This window comes from Pongo pygmaeus, chromosome 4 (genome assembly GCF_028885625.2).
Source record: "Pongo pygmaeus isolate AG05252 chromosome 4, NHGRI_mPonPyg2-v2.0_pri, whole genome shotgun sequence".
Taxonomy (NCBI): domain Eukaryota; kingdom Metazoa; phylum Chordata; class Mammalia; order Primates; family Hominidae; genus Pongo; species Pongo pygmaeus.
Genome location: NC_072377.2, coordinates 137414195 through 137433020, shown reverse-complemented (window position 1 = coordinate 137433020; position 18826 = coordinate 137414195). Strand labels below are relative to the sequence as shown.

General features: G+C 37.7%; 1 protein-coding gene across 6 annotated transcripts in view; it reads left to right on the top strand.

The window, feature by feature from the left end:
- Positions 1–18826, top strand: part of AFF4 (ALF transcription elongation factor 4) — an 88400-nt gene that overhangs the window by 53719 nt on the left and 15855 nt on the right. For all 6 annotated transcript variants that reach the window (XM_054487407.2, XM_054487405.2, XM_054487410.2 and 3 more), the window contains 8 exons: positions 5711–5747; positions 7624–7669; positions 10475–10529; positions 10975–11012; positions 11735–11897; positions 12885–13802; positions 16976–17064; positions 17691–17931. In XM_054487407.2, the coding sequence (XP_054343382.1) occupies positions 5711–5747; positions 7624–7669; positions 10475–10529; positions 10975–11012; positions 11735–11897; positions 12885–13802; positions 16976–17064; positions 17691–17931 (1587 nt within the window). The remainder of the gene's footprint in view (positions 1–5710; positions 5748–7623; positions 7670–10474; positions 10530–10974; positions 11013–11734; positions 11898–12884; positions 13803–16975; positions 17065–17690; positions 17932–18826) is intronic.

Below are 18826 nucleotides of genomic sequence, written 5' to 3'. Positions count from 1 at the left end.
TCCTTTTGTTTAGAACAAAGCTTACTAAAGATTGATTCATATTTGCTATTTTTCCCCGGTATTTTGCTGGGTGCTATAAGGAAGTGTGAAACAAGAAATGTGTTTTGCCTGTACCAAACATTTGGTTGTAGAAATCAATAATACAAAAGAAAGCAATAGGAATTATTTATTAGTGTTTAATTGGATGTGTAGTTGTGTGCATCACACTTAGACATAAGTTGTCTTCTCTTTGTATTCTGTTCTTTACCTAGAACCTCTTTACCTAGGTGCTTCACAAATCTTTATCTTATCTTCTCCTCCCCTCTTGTCCTTCCCCTTCCACATGCCACTGTTGATACAGTAGCTGCTTTAACAGGAATTACAAAAAGGAACCCAGGACAAGGCAAGAGTAATGGCAAAAGTGCAGTTTATGCACAGTTGCAGTGTTGGAACAATGATGTCGAAGCCAGAAATGTCTGAAACTGTGAATATCTTCAACTCAGTTACAGAATCATGCTCTGTACAATATATTCTGTAATGAAATGAGTGAATCTGAATTTTTTTACACTAACATAGAAGTTGTTTCATGATATCGGTTATCCCACTTAAAAATGAGTTAGACACCTCTCTCTTTTTATCTCTCTTATCTCACACACAGATATACACACACGCACACCACCACCAAATATGCTATATGTATCTTTTCATCATGTATTTTTAAAAAATAATTAAACCCCCTTCTCTCTTCAGAGTAAAGATGATGTTGGCCTAGCGTGGTGGCTCATGCCTGTAATCCCAGCACTTGGGGAGGCCGAGGCGGGTGGATCACCTGAGATCAGGAGTTCAAGACCAGCCTGGCCACCATGGTGGCCCCATCTCTACTAAAAATACAAAAATTAGCCGGGTGTGGTGGCATGCACCTATAATCCCAGCTACTTGGAAGGCTGAGGCTGGAGAGTCACTTGAGCCCAAGAGACGGAGGTTGCAGTGAGCAGAGATCATGCCATTGCACTCCAGCCTGGGCAACAAGTATAAAACATCCTACAGGAGTGTGAAACTCCATCTCAAAAAAAAAAAAAAGATGTTTTAACAATGAACGAAGTAACCGCTTCCCTAAAAAATATACTTGAGCGGCTGGGTGCGGTGCCTCACGCTTATAATCCCAGCACTTTTAGAGGCCAAGGTGGGTGGATCACAAGGTCAGGAGTTCGAGACCGGCGTGGCCAACACAGTGAAACCCCTTCTCTACTAAAAATACAAAAATTAACTGGGCGTGGTGGCGGGTGCCTGTAATCCCAGCTACTTGGAAGGCTGAGGCAGGAGAATCGCTTGAACCTGGGAGCTGGAGGTGGCAGAGAGCCGAAATCGCACCACTGCACTTCAGCCCGGGTGACAGAGCTAGATTCCGTCTCAAAAAAAAAAATAGATATATATATATCTATAGATAGTATAGATATATATATATGAGTGTGTGTGTATATACATATACATACACTCGAGCTAGGAAAATAATATTGTCATTGTTTATGTATTTTTAGTTTTTTATTACCAAAAAACTACAGTTCTAATATAAATACTTTGAAGAGCTGAAAAAAAATTTCTATTCAGTGGTTTGAACCTATTTGCTAAAAATAATAAAATGCATCCTTCTAATTTATTTTCCTAAATGATTTACAACAGGGAACATGGAAATCTAATTCAACTTCAATAGAATTCTTTACATAATTAATGTATAGGACTGAAATTTTGTTACTGTGATTTAATAAGCATGATATTTCCTTCATGAGTATAACTATATCTTTGTGGCATCCAGTGAAACCAGATATCAAAAATAAGTCCATCTTAGTGTCATACCTTTGAAGCATTATATTTTTGTGTGTAAGAAAGATTTTGTTGTCATTCATAAATATATTTTAAAATTACTCTAAAAATAGTATTTAATTTTTGTTATGCCTTTGAAATTGCAGTATTTTAATCTTATACATATGTTAAGTAGTAATGCATATTCTATACATATTTTGGAGATACAAATGGAAAAATTTCTTAGTAATGGAGTATATGATTAAAAAAAAGCTGGAAGACAAACTTGTTTAAGCTGTAGTTATCTCCTACTGGTACTACTCCAGTAACCTCATTTTGTATCCTTAACTCCATTCTAGCTTTCTTAAAGCTGTTCTGCACTTAGTAGGCGAGGTGGTCCTCACAATGTGCAGATGTAGTTGTGTAACTCTCCTACTTAATAAGCTGCCCACACACAGGTCTTTAATATGGTCTATAAGTCTGTAAACTGTGTGATCTGGCATTTTAGGTATTCAGTTTCATATCTCACCACTCTTCCACCTTTACTTTTTCCTCTCTGTGGGCTGCCTTTAAGTTCCTTTTACCAGCCATGCTCTTACCTTTAAGCTGGACTTTACACGTTTTCTCTCTCCCTACGGCACTTAGCCTATCTCTTCCTTTCCCAGTTTGTTTCCTATATATCCTTCAAATTTCAATCTGAATGGCAGTTCTTCAGGGAAGCCTTTGCTCATCTTCCTGGCTAGATCATACACACACACACACACACACACACACACACACACACACACACATATGCACACAGGTACACATGCATGCACAATTACAAACTCAATATAATTATGTGTATTTGCCCTTCATTGTATTTATTACAGTTGCCATTTTGATTTGCGTGAGTACTTGCAAAGATAGTAATTATTGACATTCAAATAGGTGTTAAGCTTCATGGGGGCAGGGCCCCTGTTAGTTTTTGCTTATCATTGTTTTCTCAGTACTTTGATACATGAGTAAGTGTGTTGCCAGAGAGTTTGGGTTCCATCCTTAGGAAAAAACAGAGTCATTGGAAGTTCTACGAAAAATAGGAGAGCAGTGATGACGCATACTAAGACTTGGGCTGTAGAAGGGTAAACTGGAGGCTATAGTTGAGTAAAGGAGAGAAACTAGAGCTAGGAAGATCCATTAGAAGGCCATTGTAGGTAAAAAAGATGAGGACCTGAAGTCTTTCTGGTTCAGATGGTCTTTCCTTTGGTGGGTGTTTAAGAGACAGAATCCAGTAGTATTTGTGGACCTGCTGACTGTTGTCAGATATAAGACAAAGAAATCAGATTATTTGGAATATGGGACTATTAACTTTTAGGCCATTTACCAAGTAAATGAATATAAGACAGTAAACAATTTGAGGGGGTAAAGGAATCTTCATTTTATTTTATTTTTATTATTTGTACAGATAGGATCTTGGTATGTTGCCCAGTCTGGTCTTGAACTCCTGGCCTCAAGCTGTCCTCATTGCTTAGCCTCCCAAAGTATTGGGATTACATGCATAAGCCACCACACCCATCCTGGAATCTTCATTTTAAACAAAAGTCACAAAAGTGACCTCTTGCCCACTGCTCTATTTACAGTTTTTTAATAGCAGTACTGAGATGTGATTCACTTACCGTGTAATTCATCTACTTCAAATGTAGAGTTCAGTAGTTTTGAGTTTATTTATAAATCATCAACTCAGAAACTGTACCCTTTAGCTGTTATCCCTCTTTCCCTCTACCTTCCTGGCCTTAAGCAACCACTAATCTACTCTATCTCTATAGATCTCCCTGTTCTAAACATTTTATATAAATAGGATAATGTAGTATGTGGTCTTTTGTGACTATATTCTTTCACTTAACATTGTTTTTAAGATTCATCTAAGTTGTAGCATGTAACAGTACTTCTTTCCTTTTTATGGCCAAATAATATTCCAGTGTATACATATATATCACATTTTGTTTATACATTCATCAGCTGATGGACATTTGAGTTGTTTCCACTTTTTGGCTGTTATGAATAATATTGCTATAAACACTTATGTAGAAGTGTTTGTGTGGACATATGTTTACATTTTGTTTGGTTGTATACCTAAGAGTGGAATGGCTGGGTCATGTGGTAACTCTGTGTTTACTTATTTGAGGAACTGCCAGAATGTTTCCAAAGCAGCTGTACCATTTCCCATTCTTACCAGGGTTCTGATTTCTTCACATCCTTGTCAACACTTGTTACATCTGTCTTTTTGATTCTAGTCATCCTAGTGGTTGTGAAGTGGTATCTCATTGTAGATTTGTAGTTCCGTGATGACAGGTGTGAGAAATCTTTTCATCTGCTTATTGGCCATTTATATGTCTTCCTTGGGTAAATGTTTGTTCAGGCCCTTTTCCTGTTTTTTAATTGGCTTGTCTTGTTATTGAATTGTAAGAGCTCTTTGTAGTATATTGTGGATACCAGCCCCTTATCAGACACATCATTTGCAAATATTTTCTCCTATTCTGTGAGTTGTCTTTTCACTTTTTTGATAGCAATCTTTGAAGCACAGAAGTTTTTAATTTTGATTAAGTCAAGTTTATCTTGCTAAATCCCAGGTCATTTAGATTTGGCACTGTGTTTTTTTCTAAGGATTTTATAGCTCTGGCTTTTACATTTATAGGTCTTTGGTCCATCTTGAGTGTTTTTTTTTTTTTTTAATATGATGTGATATAAAGGCCCAGCTTTATTTTGCCCATGGATATTCAGTTTGCTCAGCACCATTGTTAAAAAGACTATTCTTTCCCATATAATGGTCTTGGCATCCTCTTGGAAAATCAGTTGAGTGTAGAAATAGGTTTTTAATGTTTTTTAACCACAAAACTATATTTTAGCTTTCTAACTATTTGGATTGTTCTTTCACAGACAGTTCTGTAACTAAAGGAAGATTATGCTTATTTTTAAGTAAGCTTTTAGGAATATTTGTGTAATTTTAGTGCTACATCTTGTACCCAGATTTAATTTTGAGAAATGCATAGTTTGCACATATGGAACAGCTGTTCTGGTCATGAAAATTGAGTTTGGAAAGCCATGTTTCACTAAGGGTGACATTCTGGCTTCTTTCTGTTGGTGCTTCCTGAGTGCTGGACACTATGCTGTTATAGAGCTTACATGGAAGTAAATGACCATCTCTTCCTCACGTTGCTAATGTATATAAAATATTGGGAGCAGGGAGAAGGAGGGAGTAAAATGACATGGAAAGATCCATATAGGATTTTTTTAGTCCATAAAAGTGGTATACTTTTTTTTGTTTGTTTGTTTGAGATAGAGTCTCGCCCTGTTGCCAGGCTGGAGTGCAGTGGCGTGATCTCAGCTCACTGCAACCTCTGCCTCCCAGGGTTCAAATGATTCTCCTGCCTCAGTCTCCCAAGTAGCTGGGACTACAGGTGCACGCCACCACACCCAACTAATTTTTGTATTTTTCGTAGAGACGGGGTTTCACCATGTTGGCCAGGATGGTCTTGATCTCCTGACCTCATGATCCGCCAGCCTCGGCCTCCCAAAAAAGTGGTATACTTCACCTAGTACACTGTCTTCGGTATTACCTTTAGTTTTAAATGAAGTGTTTTCTTTAGACCAAGAATTTTAAATTGAAATTATTTATTTTATAAAGGGCTCTAAATAAGGATATGACTACAATGGATGCTGCTGAAAGAATTGAATGATAAAGATTATTAGGTGGCTTAATGCTTTTTGTATTAATCTCTGGGAAAGTCCATTATTGATCACAAAATTGCCAAGGTTGATCAGACAGGATCATTACATTGTTTCTGTACTTTTTCAAGTACTTGAAGTCTTTTTATGTAATTTAAGCATTTTTCACTAATTAACTTTTCTTTTTTAGTGTCACTTTGTATAATTTTATGTTCCTTTTTCTTAGGAGTCTCAGCAGTCCAATTTTGGCCCTGGAGAACAAAGTGAGTATTTCTTTCCCTCTTTGTTTTCAAATTAAGCTATTTATTGAACATTCAATTTTCACGGTCACACCGTATATAACTTTAGTAATACCTTTACATGTCATATCCTTTTTCATTTCTCTTTTCTTTTTTTTTTTCTGGAGTGTAGTAGTGTGATCATAGCTCACTGCAGCCTCGATCTCCAGGGCTCAAGTGATCCTCCTGCCTCAGCCTACTGAGTAGCTGGGACTATGGGCACATGCCACTATGCCTGGCTGATTTTTTAAATTTTTAGTAGAGATAGGGTCTCACTATGTTGCCCAGGCTGGTCTCGAACTCCTGAGCTCAAGTGATCCACCTGCCTCGCCTCCCAAAGTGTTGGGATTACTGGTGTGAACCACCATGCCCTCGTATCCTAATTTTTATGATCTAATGGGTAGTAGTGGGTTGAGCTGAAAAATTGTTATGCTTTAAAAAATTCAAGAACTGTAGGTCACTGGAGATCAAAATACACTACTTTTATTAAGCATTTGAACTAACAGTTCATGAATACAATTTGATGGGCACCTCGTAAACTCAAGAGTTATTCTTCTTTCTTTTAACTTACTTCATGAAGATACTTGGTTCTATGATGGCAAAACTCCGCACAAGAAGGGATCATTTTATTTAGCTGACCATGGCCCTTTTCTTCTTATATTTGTACAGTCCCTGTTTATTCTTCCTTGGTTTTCTGATCTGGGTAGAAAGTCTGCTGCCCGCTATACTCTCACCTTCACCCTTACTCTCTTGGCCTGTCAGAAGAATTCTGGGGAAGATAGTCTTATGGTCCCAAGAGATTGTGGTTGTGTAGATTGAGAGTGGTAAGATCAGGAACCATTGCAAATGTCTGGGCTTCACCTTATACCTCTGTAATAAAACAGGTATTCTTTTTGCCAAGAGCAGTAACTTCTTAATTAAGGTAGATTTATACTAGTCATAAGGTATTTTGGAAATGAAAATGTGGAACTTTTTGATCCTTAGTTTATCTTCAGTGATCTTAATGCAGGGATAAAACTAGAAGAATACCTCTTTGATGTTATGCTTTATCTGTATATTAGTTTCTTAGTTCCACCTTAAAGGCCGTAGCTACAGGAAAAAGGGATCTGACATTGTTAATATGCAGAAAATGTTAAAATGCAGAAAACAGCTAACTATAGGCCAGAGAATTTACAATTTCTCTCTTCTTTTTATTTCCTTTTTTTCTCAGCTTGTTTTCCCTAGTTGTCATCTTTTAAGAATGCTTCATCCTTCTACTCTTCTCCCATTCTCTTTTCTGAAAGCTGTTCACAAATGGGATCATAAGCTGCCTCTACTCATTATTTGTGTTTTTCACTTTGTTTTAGAGCTGTTTCTATATCAGCATAAAGCTCTAGCTCATTGTTTTAACCTTAAAATTATGTTATAATATGAAAATATCTTAATTTATTTCACTAGTCCCCTATCAATGGACATTTTTTTTTTTCCAGTTTTTGCCATTACAAGCCAGGCTATAATAAACATTCCCAAGTGTGTGCTTGTGTGTTCGTGTATTCCTCAAGATTATACCTGTAATGTAAATTCCTTTCATTGGAATTATTAAGTCACTTAGCAGTATAGTTACAGTACTGAGAAGGTATTACCAGATTGCCCTTCAAGAAGATCGTATGAGTTTATAGTCCTACCAGCAACATGTGCACATGCTTATTTCCCCTGTAGTCACCAGTATCTCGTATTATTGGGCTTGAAGGTGTTACCAGTTTGGTGGTTGAAGAATTATATTTCATTGTTTGATTTACATTTATTTGAGGGTATTTTACATAGACATTTTACAGTCTAAATAGCCATCCTTTAGTTGCTCACTTCATTCTTTTTGTTCCAGAAAGATATAATCCTTCTAAAACTTCAAATGGGCACCAGTCTAAATCGTAAGTTTATTGCTTTAATGAGTTTAATGTTTATCGTTTTTGCTAAAAGTTACCTGTAATATCTAGGTATTTTGAACAGTATTTAGAAATATTGAGGCTGGGCAGTGTGGCTCACACCTGTAATCCCAGCACTTTGGGAGGTCAAGGCAGGCAGATCACGTGAGGTCAGGAGTTCGAGACCAGCCTGGCCAACGTGGTGAAACCCCTTCTCTACTAAAAATACAAGAAATTAGCCAGGCGTGGTGGCAAGTGCCTGTAATCCCAGCTACTTGGAAGGCTGAGGCAGGAGAATTACTTGAACCTGGGAGGCAGAGGTTGTAGGGAGCCGAGATCGTGCCACTTCACTCCAGCCTGGGCCACAGAGCGAGACTTGGTCTCAGAAAAATGAAAAAATAAAAGAAATATTGACCTTTTAAGGCATGAGCATGCAAATTTTTATGTAAAGGGTCAGATAGTGAAATATTTAGGCTTTCAGAGCCACATAGTCTGTGTTTTGACTGCTCAGCTCTGCCATTTGTAGTATGAAAGCAGCTGTAGACCCTAAGTGTGGCAGTATTCCAGCCACACTCTTTAAAACAATGTGGTAGGTTGGATTTGGCTTGTGGGCCACAGTTTGCCTACTTTGCTCTGAGATCATGGTTTTTTCTCATCTGAGAGTTGTATGTGTATGTTTTTGTGTGTATATTCCTAATTTATATTTAATAAGTCAAAAAATAAAGACAGAATTATTCTTTAGGCCAAGCCCTTCATTTAACCACTAGATTAAGTAACATACATAGTTTGTACTGTCTTTAAGTTTTCTTATTTTTATTTTGTTGGTAGAAGCAGGAATATATATAAAAATGTAACAGGGTAATGTGTTGGATGAGAATAAATTCCAACGTAGAGAATGAACTCCTGAACTCCTGAGACCACAAGTTAACTCAGTGATTAAAGCAAAGTTCTAAAGAAGCAGTGACTACAGTGCCAGCTTTCTATGCCATAGTCACAGACTATACTGTGATGACCCTAGCCTGGTAGCACTTCAGCTGAATATAAGAACTAAGAATGAAAATACATGAACAAAAGAAGTACCCCCTTCACTGCTGAAAAATTCAAATTATACTTCTATTCATCATACTTATTTATATGTAAAGAACGGATGCGTGCTTACCATATATATACCTATCACTTTGGTTGTGAGGGAACAAAAGTGTGCAGGGCCCTGAGCAGTCTGGTAAAAGCTTTGACATATTCACATGTGTAAACAAGTTCATTGAGCTGCTATTGTTAAATCATAAGGGCCGAGAGAATTCAGACTAAGTACATTTCCTTAGAGGAAAATCAGTCATAGGGATAGATGCACTAAGCCCCTGTCTGAAAGAAAACTCTTTTTTCCCTGTTCTGTTTAATTGAGCCAGTCTTAAAAATCATCTGGTTACTTTATTTCAAGGTGGTGTTTAATATGTAATATTTTGAACTTAGGATTAGATATAGAAATGTTGGTTAAACTTTGAGGAGGAAAAGTACAAGTAGTTAATAGAGTGAAAGAAGATTTCCTTCTCACTGATTGGAGATTGTAATGAAATTTTAAGAAAGGTAATGGAATTACTGATAACGAGAAATTAGACATTTTCCTAGTTGTAGTTCTCCCTAAGCTTTGTATTAATTTTTCCTCCCATGTAAAAAGACAAGGAATGTTTTGTGGACTGTTACATAGAAAATTTTAAGTTTAATGGTTTTGATTTTATGGCCTTAAAAGAAAATTTACATCTTTAATTTTGCTTTCAAAAACAAATTCCAGAAACTGTCAGCTTATAGTATTTGTGTATATGTGTTTTAATTGATTTGAATTTTGATCAAGGGAGATTTTGGAACTTGGGAGTTTTTTTGTTTTGTTTTGTTTTTTTGAGACAGAGTCTTGCTCTGTCACCTAGGCTGGAGTGCAGTGATGGGATGTCGGCTCACTGCAACCTCCACCTCCTGGGTTCAAGTGTTTCTCCTCTTACCTCATCCTCCGGGGTAGCTAGCATTACAGGCGCCCACCACCACGCCAGGCTAATTTTTGTATTTTTAGTAGAGACAGGGTTTCACCCTGTTGGCCTGGCTGGTCTCAAACTCATGACCTCAGGTGATCTGCCAACCTCAGCCTCCCAAAGTAGTGGGATTACAGGCATGAGCCACCGCACCCAGCCAGAACTTCGGAGTTTTAAAAATATATACATAGCCATTTCTGCTATATAGCCAGGACTTTTATCCAAAATATTTATTTCTACAGAGGGCACTTTGTTTCATAGCAAGGCATTTATGAACTAGAACTTTGGCTTAGGAAACTTCTGGTTTTCACAGTTACCTAGTTGTCAACAGTTATACTAACCTCTCTTTATGGAACATGGGGGACAAAGGAAGAATTGCTTGATGCTTTCATTTTATCTTCCTTCTTTTTAGGAATTATATCTCTATAGTGGATTGTTGGGTATGACTTTGTTAATTTTTAATAATGAATGTGTGTGTGCAACTAGGGGAAAAGTTAGAGATTACAGAACTGAATTATGAGAGTTTATAGAAAGTAGCTTTTGTTTAATTAGAAAAGGTGAATATTTTATTCATGGGAAGGATAGAGCTTAGGAATGGTTAAATTCCTCCATTCTCAATTTTGAGATTTTGAACGAAACCAGATAGAATAAGACTTACTGGTGTTTTGTTTTTTGGTTAAATTTTTGGCTACCACAGTGATTATTTCTAGAATTTTTAGTAGATATTTAGTACTCTGACATACCATGTAAACTGTTCCAAAAATAATAATTCTTTGTCTTTTCCCTCTAGTATGTTAAAAGATGACTTAAAACTAAGCAGCAGTGAAGACAGTGATGGGGAACAGGTGTGTCTACTATTGTATTATTTTGCCAGTCTCATATAGTATTTTCATTGTATTTTATAAAAATGATAATTGAATAATGCATTTATTACTTAAAATAAGTTTGTTATAAGCTTTCTGACACTGGAAAGTTGTAGTTTTCTTCTCTGTTTTTAAATATCCATTTTTTTCTTATTTTTTTAAAAAATTGGGTTTTCCTGAACATTTATTATGGATCAAAACATACTCATGAAGCAGTAGATTATTGACAATAATAACTATTAGCAAAGCTTTTGATCTTATTCTGGCAATTCAGTTACTCTTTAGGTAAAAACAGTATAAGTGCTAAACATTGTTGCATACATTAGAGAAGCCAGTTTTTTCTGTTAAGAGTTCCAATATTATTCACACTAAGCAAATAGAATACTGTTTATTCATTCACAGATTCCTTCTTATGTTTTAATTTTAGGATTGTGATAAGACAATGCCGAGGAGTACACCAGGAAGGTGGGCATCCTTTTCTTTTCTGTTTTATTGGTAAGAGTTGGGTCAGCCTGATAACATTGCAGGGATATAATAAGTGGCCTTATAAGTAAATATCAATTTTGATAATGGTTGTACAACTCTGTAAATTAACTAAAAGTCATTGAATTATACACTTAAAGTGGATGTTTTCTGTATTATACCTCAAACTGTTTTTAAAAGGTGAGTATTAATAGCTAAGTAGCACATCAGAAACTTTAAAAAGAATTACTCATTTCATTTACAGTGAAGTTCTGGATTCGTAGAATTATAGCAGTCTAACACATAGTAAACATTTTAAAGAAAGTTGCGGCCGGGCACGGTGGCTCACGCCTGTAATCCCAGCACTTTGGGAGGCCGAGGCGGGCGGATCACCAGCGGCCAGGAGTTTGAGACCCACCTGACCAATATGGTGAAACCCCGTCTCTTCTAAAAGTACAAAAATTAGCCGGGCGTGGTGGTGGACGCCTGTAGTCCCAGCTACTTGGGAGGCTGAGACAGGAGAATTGCTTGAACTTGGAAGGCGGAGGTTGCAGTGAGCTGAGATAGTGCCACTGCATTCCAGCCTGGGCCACAGAGCAAGACTCCGTCTAAAAAAAAAAAAAAAAAAAAGACAAGAAAAAAGAAAGTTGGTTGTCCGATGTGGATGTTTTCCTGTTGTCAATGTAAAATAAACTTTGGACATTTATATATTTCATCTCTTTTAGTAACTCTGAACCTTCACACCATAATAGTGAAGGAGCAGATAACTCCAGGGATGATTCTAGTAGCCACAGTGGATCTGAAAGCAGCTCTGGATCTGACTCAGAGAGTGAAAGTAGTTCCAGTGACAGTGAGGCAAATGAGCCATCCCAGAGTGCATCTCCCGAGGTGAGACAGAGGCGGTGGGGTACCTTCCATAGGCCCTCTCAGGGTCCTTGGTGATGTCCATTTAAAACCTGATCCAAATATAAAAGGAGAAGGAAAGAAGGTTCCATAGTCTGACAAAAAGAAATTGTACTGTGTACCTTGGAGGAAACCTAGATGGTTCCTTGTTGTTTGAACAAATTCGGTCTAGATAAGGAACTGCTTTGCATATTACAGGTCACCAAAATATTGTGTACCTTTAGTTTGGTCTTTTATTTTTATGACTCAACATGGTAATGGATGTTCTGTGGTTACAAAGAACATCATGTTGATAAAAAGAATCTTATGTAATATAATTTTGGTATAGCTTGTTAAATTGCAGTTAAAAATCTCTCTTTGTACCTACATCATTTGTTTACTTTCTAGAGTTAAATATTCTGTATGGTAATTTGTAATTATGCCTTTGAAATTGGATTCTTGAATAGGAATATTTGCTATTTAAAGGTCATATATAACATTAAGCTTATCTTCTTTTTTTTTTTTTTTTTTTAAGACGGAGTCTTACTCTGTCACCCAGGCTGGAGTGCAGTGGCTCAGTTTTGGCTCACTGCAACCTCTGCCTCCCGGGTTCAAGTGATTCTCCTGCCTCAGCCTCCTGAGTAGCTGGGATTACAGGCATGCGCTACCATACCTGGCTAATTTTTGTATTTTTAATAGAGATGAGATTTCACCATGTTGGTCAGACTGGTCTCAAACTCCTGATCTCATGATCCGCCCACCTCAGCCTCCCAAAGCGCTGGGATTACAGGTGTGAGCCACTGTGCCTGGCCGCTTATCTTCTTATTCAGATGATAACAGCTAATAGTCAATACTCAGCCCTTTGCTTTGGTTCATAGAGAACCATTTGCTTTTGTTGCATTAGGCATTGTGGTTTTTCCTCTTCTTTGAGGTTGTAAAGGAGGGAGAACGCTTCAGTATCGAAAAAAGCATACATATTTCTCTGTTTTTCAGCCTGAACCCCCACCAACAAACAAATGGCAACTTGATAATTGGCTGAATAAAGTGAACCCACATAAAGTGTCACCCGCTTCTTCAGTGGACAGTAACATCCCATCATCTCAAGGCTACAAAAAGGAAGGCCGAGAGCAGGGCACTGGGAATAGTTACACTGACACAAGTGGACCTAAAGAAACGAGTTCTGCTACTCCTGGACGAGACTCCAAAACCATCCAAAAGGGATCAGAAAGTGGGCGTGGGAGGCAGAAATCTCCTGCGCAGAGTGACAGCACAACACAGAGAAGAACTGTAGGCAAAAAACAACCCAAAAAGGCTGAGAAGGCAGCTGCTGAAGAGCCTCGTGGAGGCCTGAAGATAGAAAGTGAAACCCCTGTAGACTTGGCTAGCAGCATGCCCTCCAGCAGACACAAAGCAGCCACCAAAGGCTCAAGGAAACCCAATATAAAGAAGGAGTCTAAGTCTTCCCCTCGACCTACAGCAGAGAAAAAGAAATATAAGTCAACAAGTAAATCTTCCCAGAAATCAAGGGAAATCATAGAAACAGATACCTCATCCTCGGATTCAGATGAAAGCGAGAGCCTTCCTCCTTCCTCACAAACTCCTAAGTACCCCGAGAGCAATAGGACTCCTGTTAAACCCTCCTCAGTGGAGGAAGAAGATAGCTTTTTTCGGCAACGAATGTTCTCTCCTATGGAAGAGAAGGAACTTCTTTCACCCCTCAGTGAGCCTGATGACAGGTACCCACTTATTGTGAAGATTGACCTGAATCTTTTGACTAGAATACCAGGAAAGCCTTACAAAGAAACAGAGCCGCCCAAGGGGGAAAAGAAAAATGTGCCAGAAAAGCACACGAGAGAGGCTCAGAAACAAGCCTCAGAAAAAGTTTCCAACAAAGGCAAGAGGAAGCATAAGGTTTGTGAAGGGTTTTTGTTGTTTGTTTTGAAACATCAGAATCTGAAATGTGGTGGAAATCTCAGTAAGCCACAGAGTAACAAGGTGGGTCATAAGCTGTGAAGGAAAATAGTGGGTAAACCCAAGGCCCAGGCGAGGCTACATGTGGAACAGTCTCCTGAGGATTTCTGTGCTTCTGCCTGTGTCCTTCAGTAAAGCAGAATAGTTGCTAATGAAATAAGAAATGAGTCAGTGCTTTTCAGCATGTGCTGGCCAGTGTAGAGGTTAGAGAGCAGCAACTTGCAAACAGGCATTTGCAACATTCTCAACATTTTGGTTTTAGGTGTTTTTAGTTTGGATATGTACTCCCCGGATTGTTATAATCCCTACCGTTCTCTTATGTCGTACACCCAAACCAAGTCACACTTTAAATAACTCATCTGCTATGCACCTCTATGCCCCAGCTTATTTTCCTTAACAAAGGTCAGAACTAAAAATATTGCTGGCTCATAGCCAGCTGTCATCTCTAAATACTTCCAAGATAATTTTGGATATAGAGGCAAAATTTGTACATTTAAGATCTGCTTTTCTTAGACTGAGGAAATGTGAAAACTCACACATGTCTATGATTGGAGGGATAATAATCATACAATGAAGAGATCTGAATCATTACATATATAGAGACTCTGTGGGAAAAACAGCCTTACCTTTTCAGCTCTAGTGAGGAATTTTCAGGAGAATGTAAAGTTTTAAGTAGTCTATATCAAAGAATACTATAATTTCCTCCGATACATGTGTATGATTGTGAAAGACCAGAAGTTAAGCTTGAGTAAGTGAACAGATAGGTACCAGAATGGCCTTACCAAGTAAACTTAGAACACAAACGCCACTCCAGTTGACCTGAGAATCACATAGACTACAGGGAGAGTAGAGCACTTTCTTAAAATGGAGTGAGATATTTTCCTCTCTCCTTTTCATAAAACCACAGTGCCATGTGCAGACGATATATATTCAGACAAATTAGAATAATACTTCTTTTTTGAATCTTTAAAAATTGAAATTGTCCACATTATTTAAATTTTTGGAAAACCAAAGCTTACTACTCTCCATACTATACCTAATGAGTTTCCATTATCATAGTATAGAGATGTTTTGCTCAACTAGTAAGCTGTTTAGGGCTGCTGGCCCCTGTAGCCCACAGCCTCAGATCGCTGGACTTGGCTGTGGGATTTAATTCTTAGAATTATGTGGAATAAGAGCTTGTGTATGATAGACTCTGCTCTTTAGGAAACTAGGATGTTTTTTATGGAATTTTAAAAAATGGTTGTGCTTTAAAAGTATTACTTTTTTTGTAAGATTTTATTTTATTTTTCTTACTTTTAGAGACAGGGTCTTACTCTGTCACCTAGGCTGGAGTGCCATGGCATTCATAGCTCACTGCAACCTCAAACTCCCAGGTTCAAGTGATTCTCCCTCCTCCGCCTCCCAAGTAGCTAGGACTACAGGCATGGGACCCCACACCTGGCTAATTTTTTATAGAGATGGTGTCTTGCTATATTGCCCAAACTGGTCTCAAACTCCTGGAATTAAGCAGTCCTCCCAAAGCACTGACATTACAGGTGTCAGCCACCACACCTGGCCCTTTTATAAGGTATTCAAACATTTAAAATATGAAGTGTCAAGGGCAGTACCTGGAGATAAAGCAGGTAGTACTAAGAGAAGACCCAGTTAAGGGTAATGAAGGATGTAGATTTCTTTTTCTCATGTTTTCATTTGTCTGTCTTTATTCGTTTGTATAGGGGAACAGATTCTTTTGTTATGGTAGAATATTTGCATTCTCGTGCCCTGATATTTGAAGCAAAAGGAAAACTTAGATTCACTTAGAAAAGTAACATTGGCAATGGATGGGCCCACCACTTGTGTTTTCCATCAGAAAGTTTTTTGAGTCACTAGGCTGTGCTATGATCAAAAGTATGGACCATAAAAAATGTTGGCAAAGTTGTGAAAAAGTTGGAACTTTGACACGGTGCCGATGAGAATGGAAATGATACCACTGCTTTGGAACATAGTTTTGTAGTTACTGAAAAAGTTAAACATAGAGTTACCTTTTGGTCTGCAGTTGTACTGCTAGGTATATATCCAAGAGAAATGAAAACATGTCCACACAAAAACTTGTACTTGAATGTTCATAGTAGCATTATTCATATTAGCCAAAAAGTGGAGACAACCCAAATGGCCATTACCTGATGAATGACTAAATGAAATGAATAAATTCTATGCAGTGAATACTGTTCAGCCATAAATGAGAATGCAGTACTGATCCATGCTGCGCAACATGGATGAACCTTAAAAATGTTACACTAAATGAAAGGAGCCACAAAGGCCACATCTACTGAATGATCCATTTTCCTGAAATGTCTAGAATAGGCAAATCTATAAAGATGAAATGTGATTGCCAGTGTCTGGGGGAGGAGGAGATGGGGAGTGACTACTAATGGGTATAGAGTGTGTTTTCAGGATAATGAAAATATTTTAAAATTCATTAAGCCGGGTGCGGTGGCTCACACCTGTAATCCCAGCACTTTGGGAGGCCAAGGCGGGTGGATCATGAGGTCAGGAGATTGAGACCATCCTGGCTAACACGGTGAAACCCTGTCTCTACTAAAAATACAAAAAATTAGCTGGGAGGCTGAGGCAGAAGAATTTCTTGAACCCAGGAGGTAGAGGTTACAGTGAGCTGAGATTGTGCCACTGCACTCCAGCCTGGGCGACAGAACGAGACTCTGTCTCAAAAATAAATAATAAAATTAAAATTTCATTGTGGTGATGGTTGTACAACTCTGAATATACCAAATGTTATGGAATTGGGCACTTCTAAAGAGTGAATTTTATGTTATGTAAATTATATCTTAATTATAATTTCACAGATACCACCTCCCAAATCATTACATTGAAAAGATGCCATCTTAGAGACTGTAGGAAATGTGTTTCAGTCTTTGGGTTCTGTGTATCTAAAATAGGAGACCTCAGCCTTAAAACCTCATCTTTTTGAATATTATTTAAATGAATTATTGTACTTCTCTTTTATCTTCTTTCTGATGCCTAATCATGGATAAACTCTTTGTGGGTAGCTAGTGCTGGAAGCTGAAGTTAGTTGAATAAAAATCAGACTACGGTTTCTGTTTTTCATCTAGAATGAAGATGATAACCGAGCCAGTGAGAGCAAGAAACCCAAAACGGAGGACAAGAATTCAGCAGGCCATAAGCCATCCAGCAACAGAGAGTATGTTCCCAAAACATGTTGCATACTAGTGTTATTAATATATGTATATCATTTGATAGTGGGTACTTTCTAACATGCTTTGAGTGTTCCTTTTAGTAAGCAAGTGTTATATAAATGCACACACATAACATATGCCAAATAGTGGGAGCTTTTGCTTTTAGCTAATAGGGATGAAAAACATTTAACATTTAATTAGTTCTTCCTATCCTCATTTTTTATTGGGGTAGGGGTGAGTATAGGGGGAGAATTAAAGTAAAGCTATGCCACTTTCTGGTTAGATGGCAAACTTATCTGTAATTTCCAAGAGACTGCTTGCCAACTTAAAAGTGGTAATCTCTTCATTCACCATTCATCAATTTGTTCAATCATTCAGCCAATATTTATTGAGTACTACTGAGTGGTAGGTCAGTTTTTGGCCCTGGATATACAACCACGGGAATAAAAACAGAGAAGATGCCTACCTTCGTGGAATTTACAGTCTTATTTTGTTTTATAGAAATCATGTGTCCTAGTAATCAAATGGGAAAAAAACAGATTTGTCTTGAAAGCAGACAAACAGAAATGGAAAAATCAATTACCCCTGTATTACTGTGTGGAGAAATGAAGGCATTCGTTTGATTTGGCAGGTCGTCTAAGCAGAGTGCTGCAAAAGAAAAGGATTTGTTGCCTTCTCCTGCTGGGCCTGTTCCTTCAAAAGATCCAAAAACAGAGCATGGCTCTCGGAAGAGGACTATTAGTCAGTCTTCTTCTTTAAAGTCAAGCAGTAACAGCAACAAGGAGACGAGTGGCAGTAGCAAAAACAGTTCCTCCACATCAAAGCAGAAGAAGACCGAAGGGAAGACTTCCAGTAGCTCCAAGGAGGTTAAGGTAAAGTGCTGGGGGCCTGGGGCTTTTGAAAATCACTCAACTTGCCATGTGACTTTTCCAGGGTGACACTGTGCTTTGAAATTATTGTAACATCTCAGTAAATATATAGGCCTATGCCTTTTACCCTCTATATGTAATAATCCTGATAAATTAATACAGTGATATAAGACTGTGAAGGCAGTAAGTCAGCTGGTCACATACATACTGAAATAAAAACCCCTGGGTATGGTGGCTCATACCTGTAGTCCCAGCTATTTGGGAGGCTAAGATGGAAGGATCATTTGAGGAATTTGAGTCCAGCCTGGGCAACGTGGTGAGACCCTGTCTGTAAAAGAACTTTAGAATTAAAAAAAAAAAAAAGATAGAAACCAGTAATTGGAAAAATTGGTTATGGAAGTTTTTAAAATAAGAACTAAGTGGTTCTAGTTGCTAAGATTGAGTTCTTGTGTATTGTTTGAAATAGGCTTTGAGTTTCTCAGAATTATACTTTACAAACAAGTTATATTATGTAAAGTGACAAAGCAATCATTTGGCTTTGATTCATGAAATAGAAAAAGAAATCTTTAGCTAAGTTAGCACTGAAATTATTTCTAATTATTATTCCTAGGATACTCACAATGTAGGGGAATATTCTTCATTTTTATAGTTGGAGATTTGGATCAAAGGAGCTTTTTCAAGGCTGTACTTTAATAGTCACTCACCCTCAATTTCTTTACCGGGTTGTTTGCTTTCTAAACTGTTCTGATCAGGAGCAAATTTACTCAAATCAGAAAATACCTATTACTTAGTAAGCAAAGGTTTGAGAGTTGAAAAATAAGACTCCTTAAAGCTATTATATTTATTAACTGTGGTAAAATTAAAATTTTTTAAATTGAGATTATTTTAATTAAGAAAT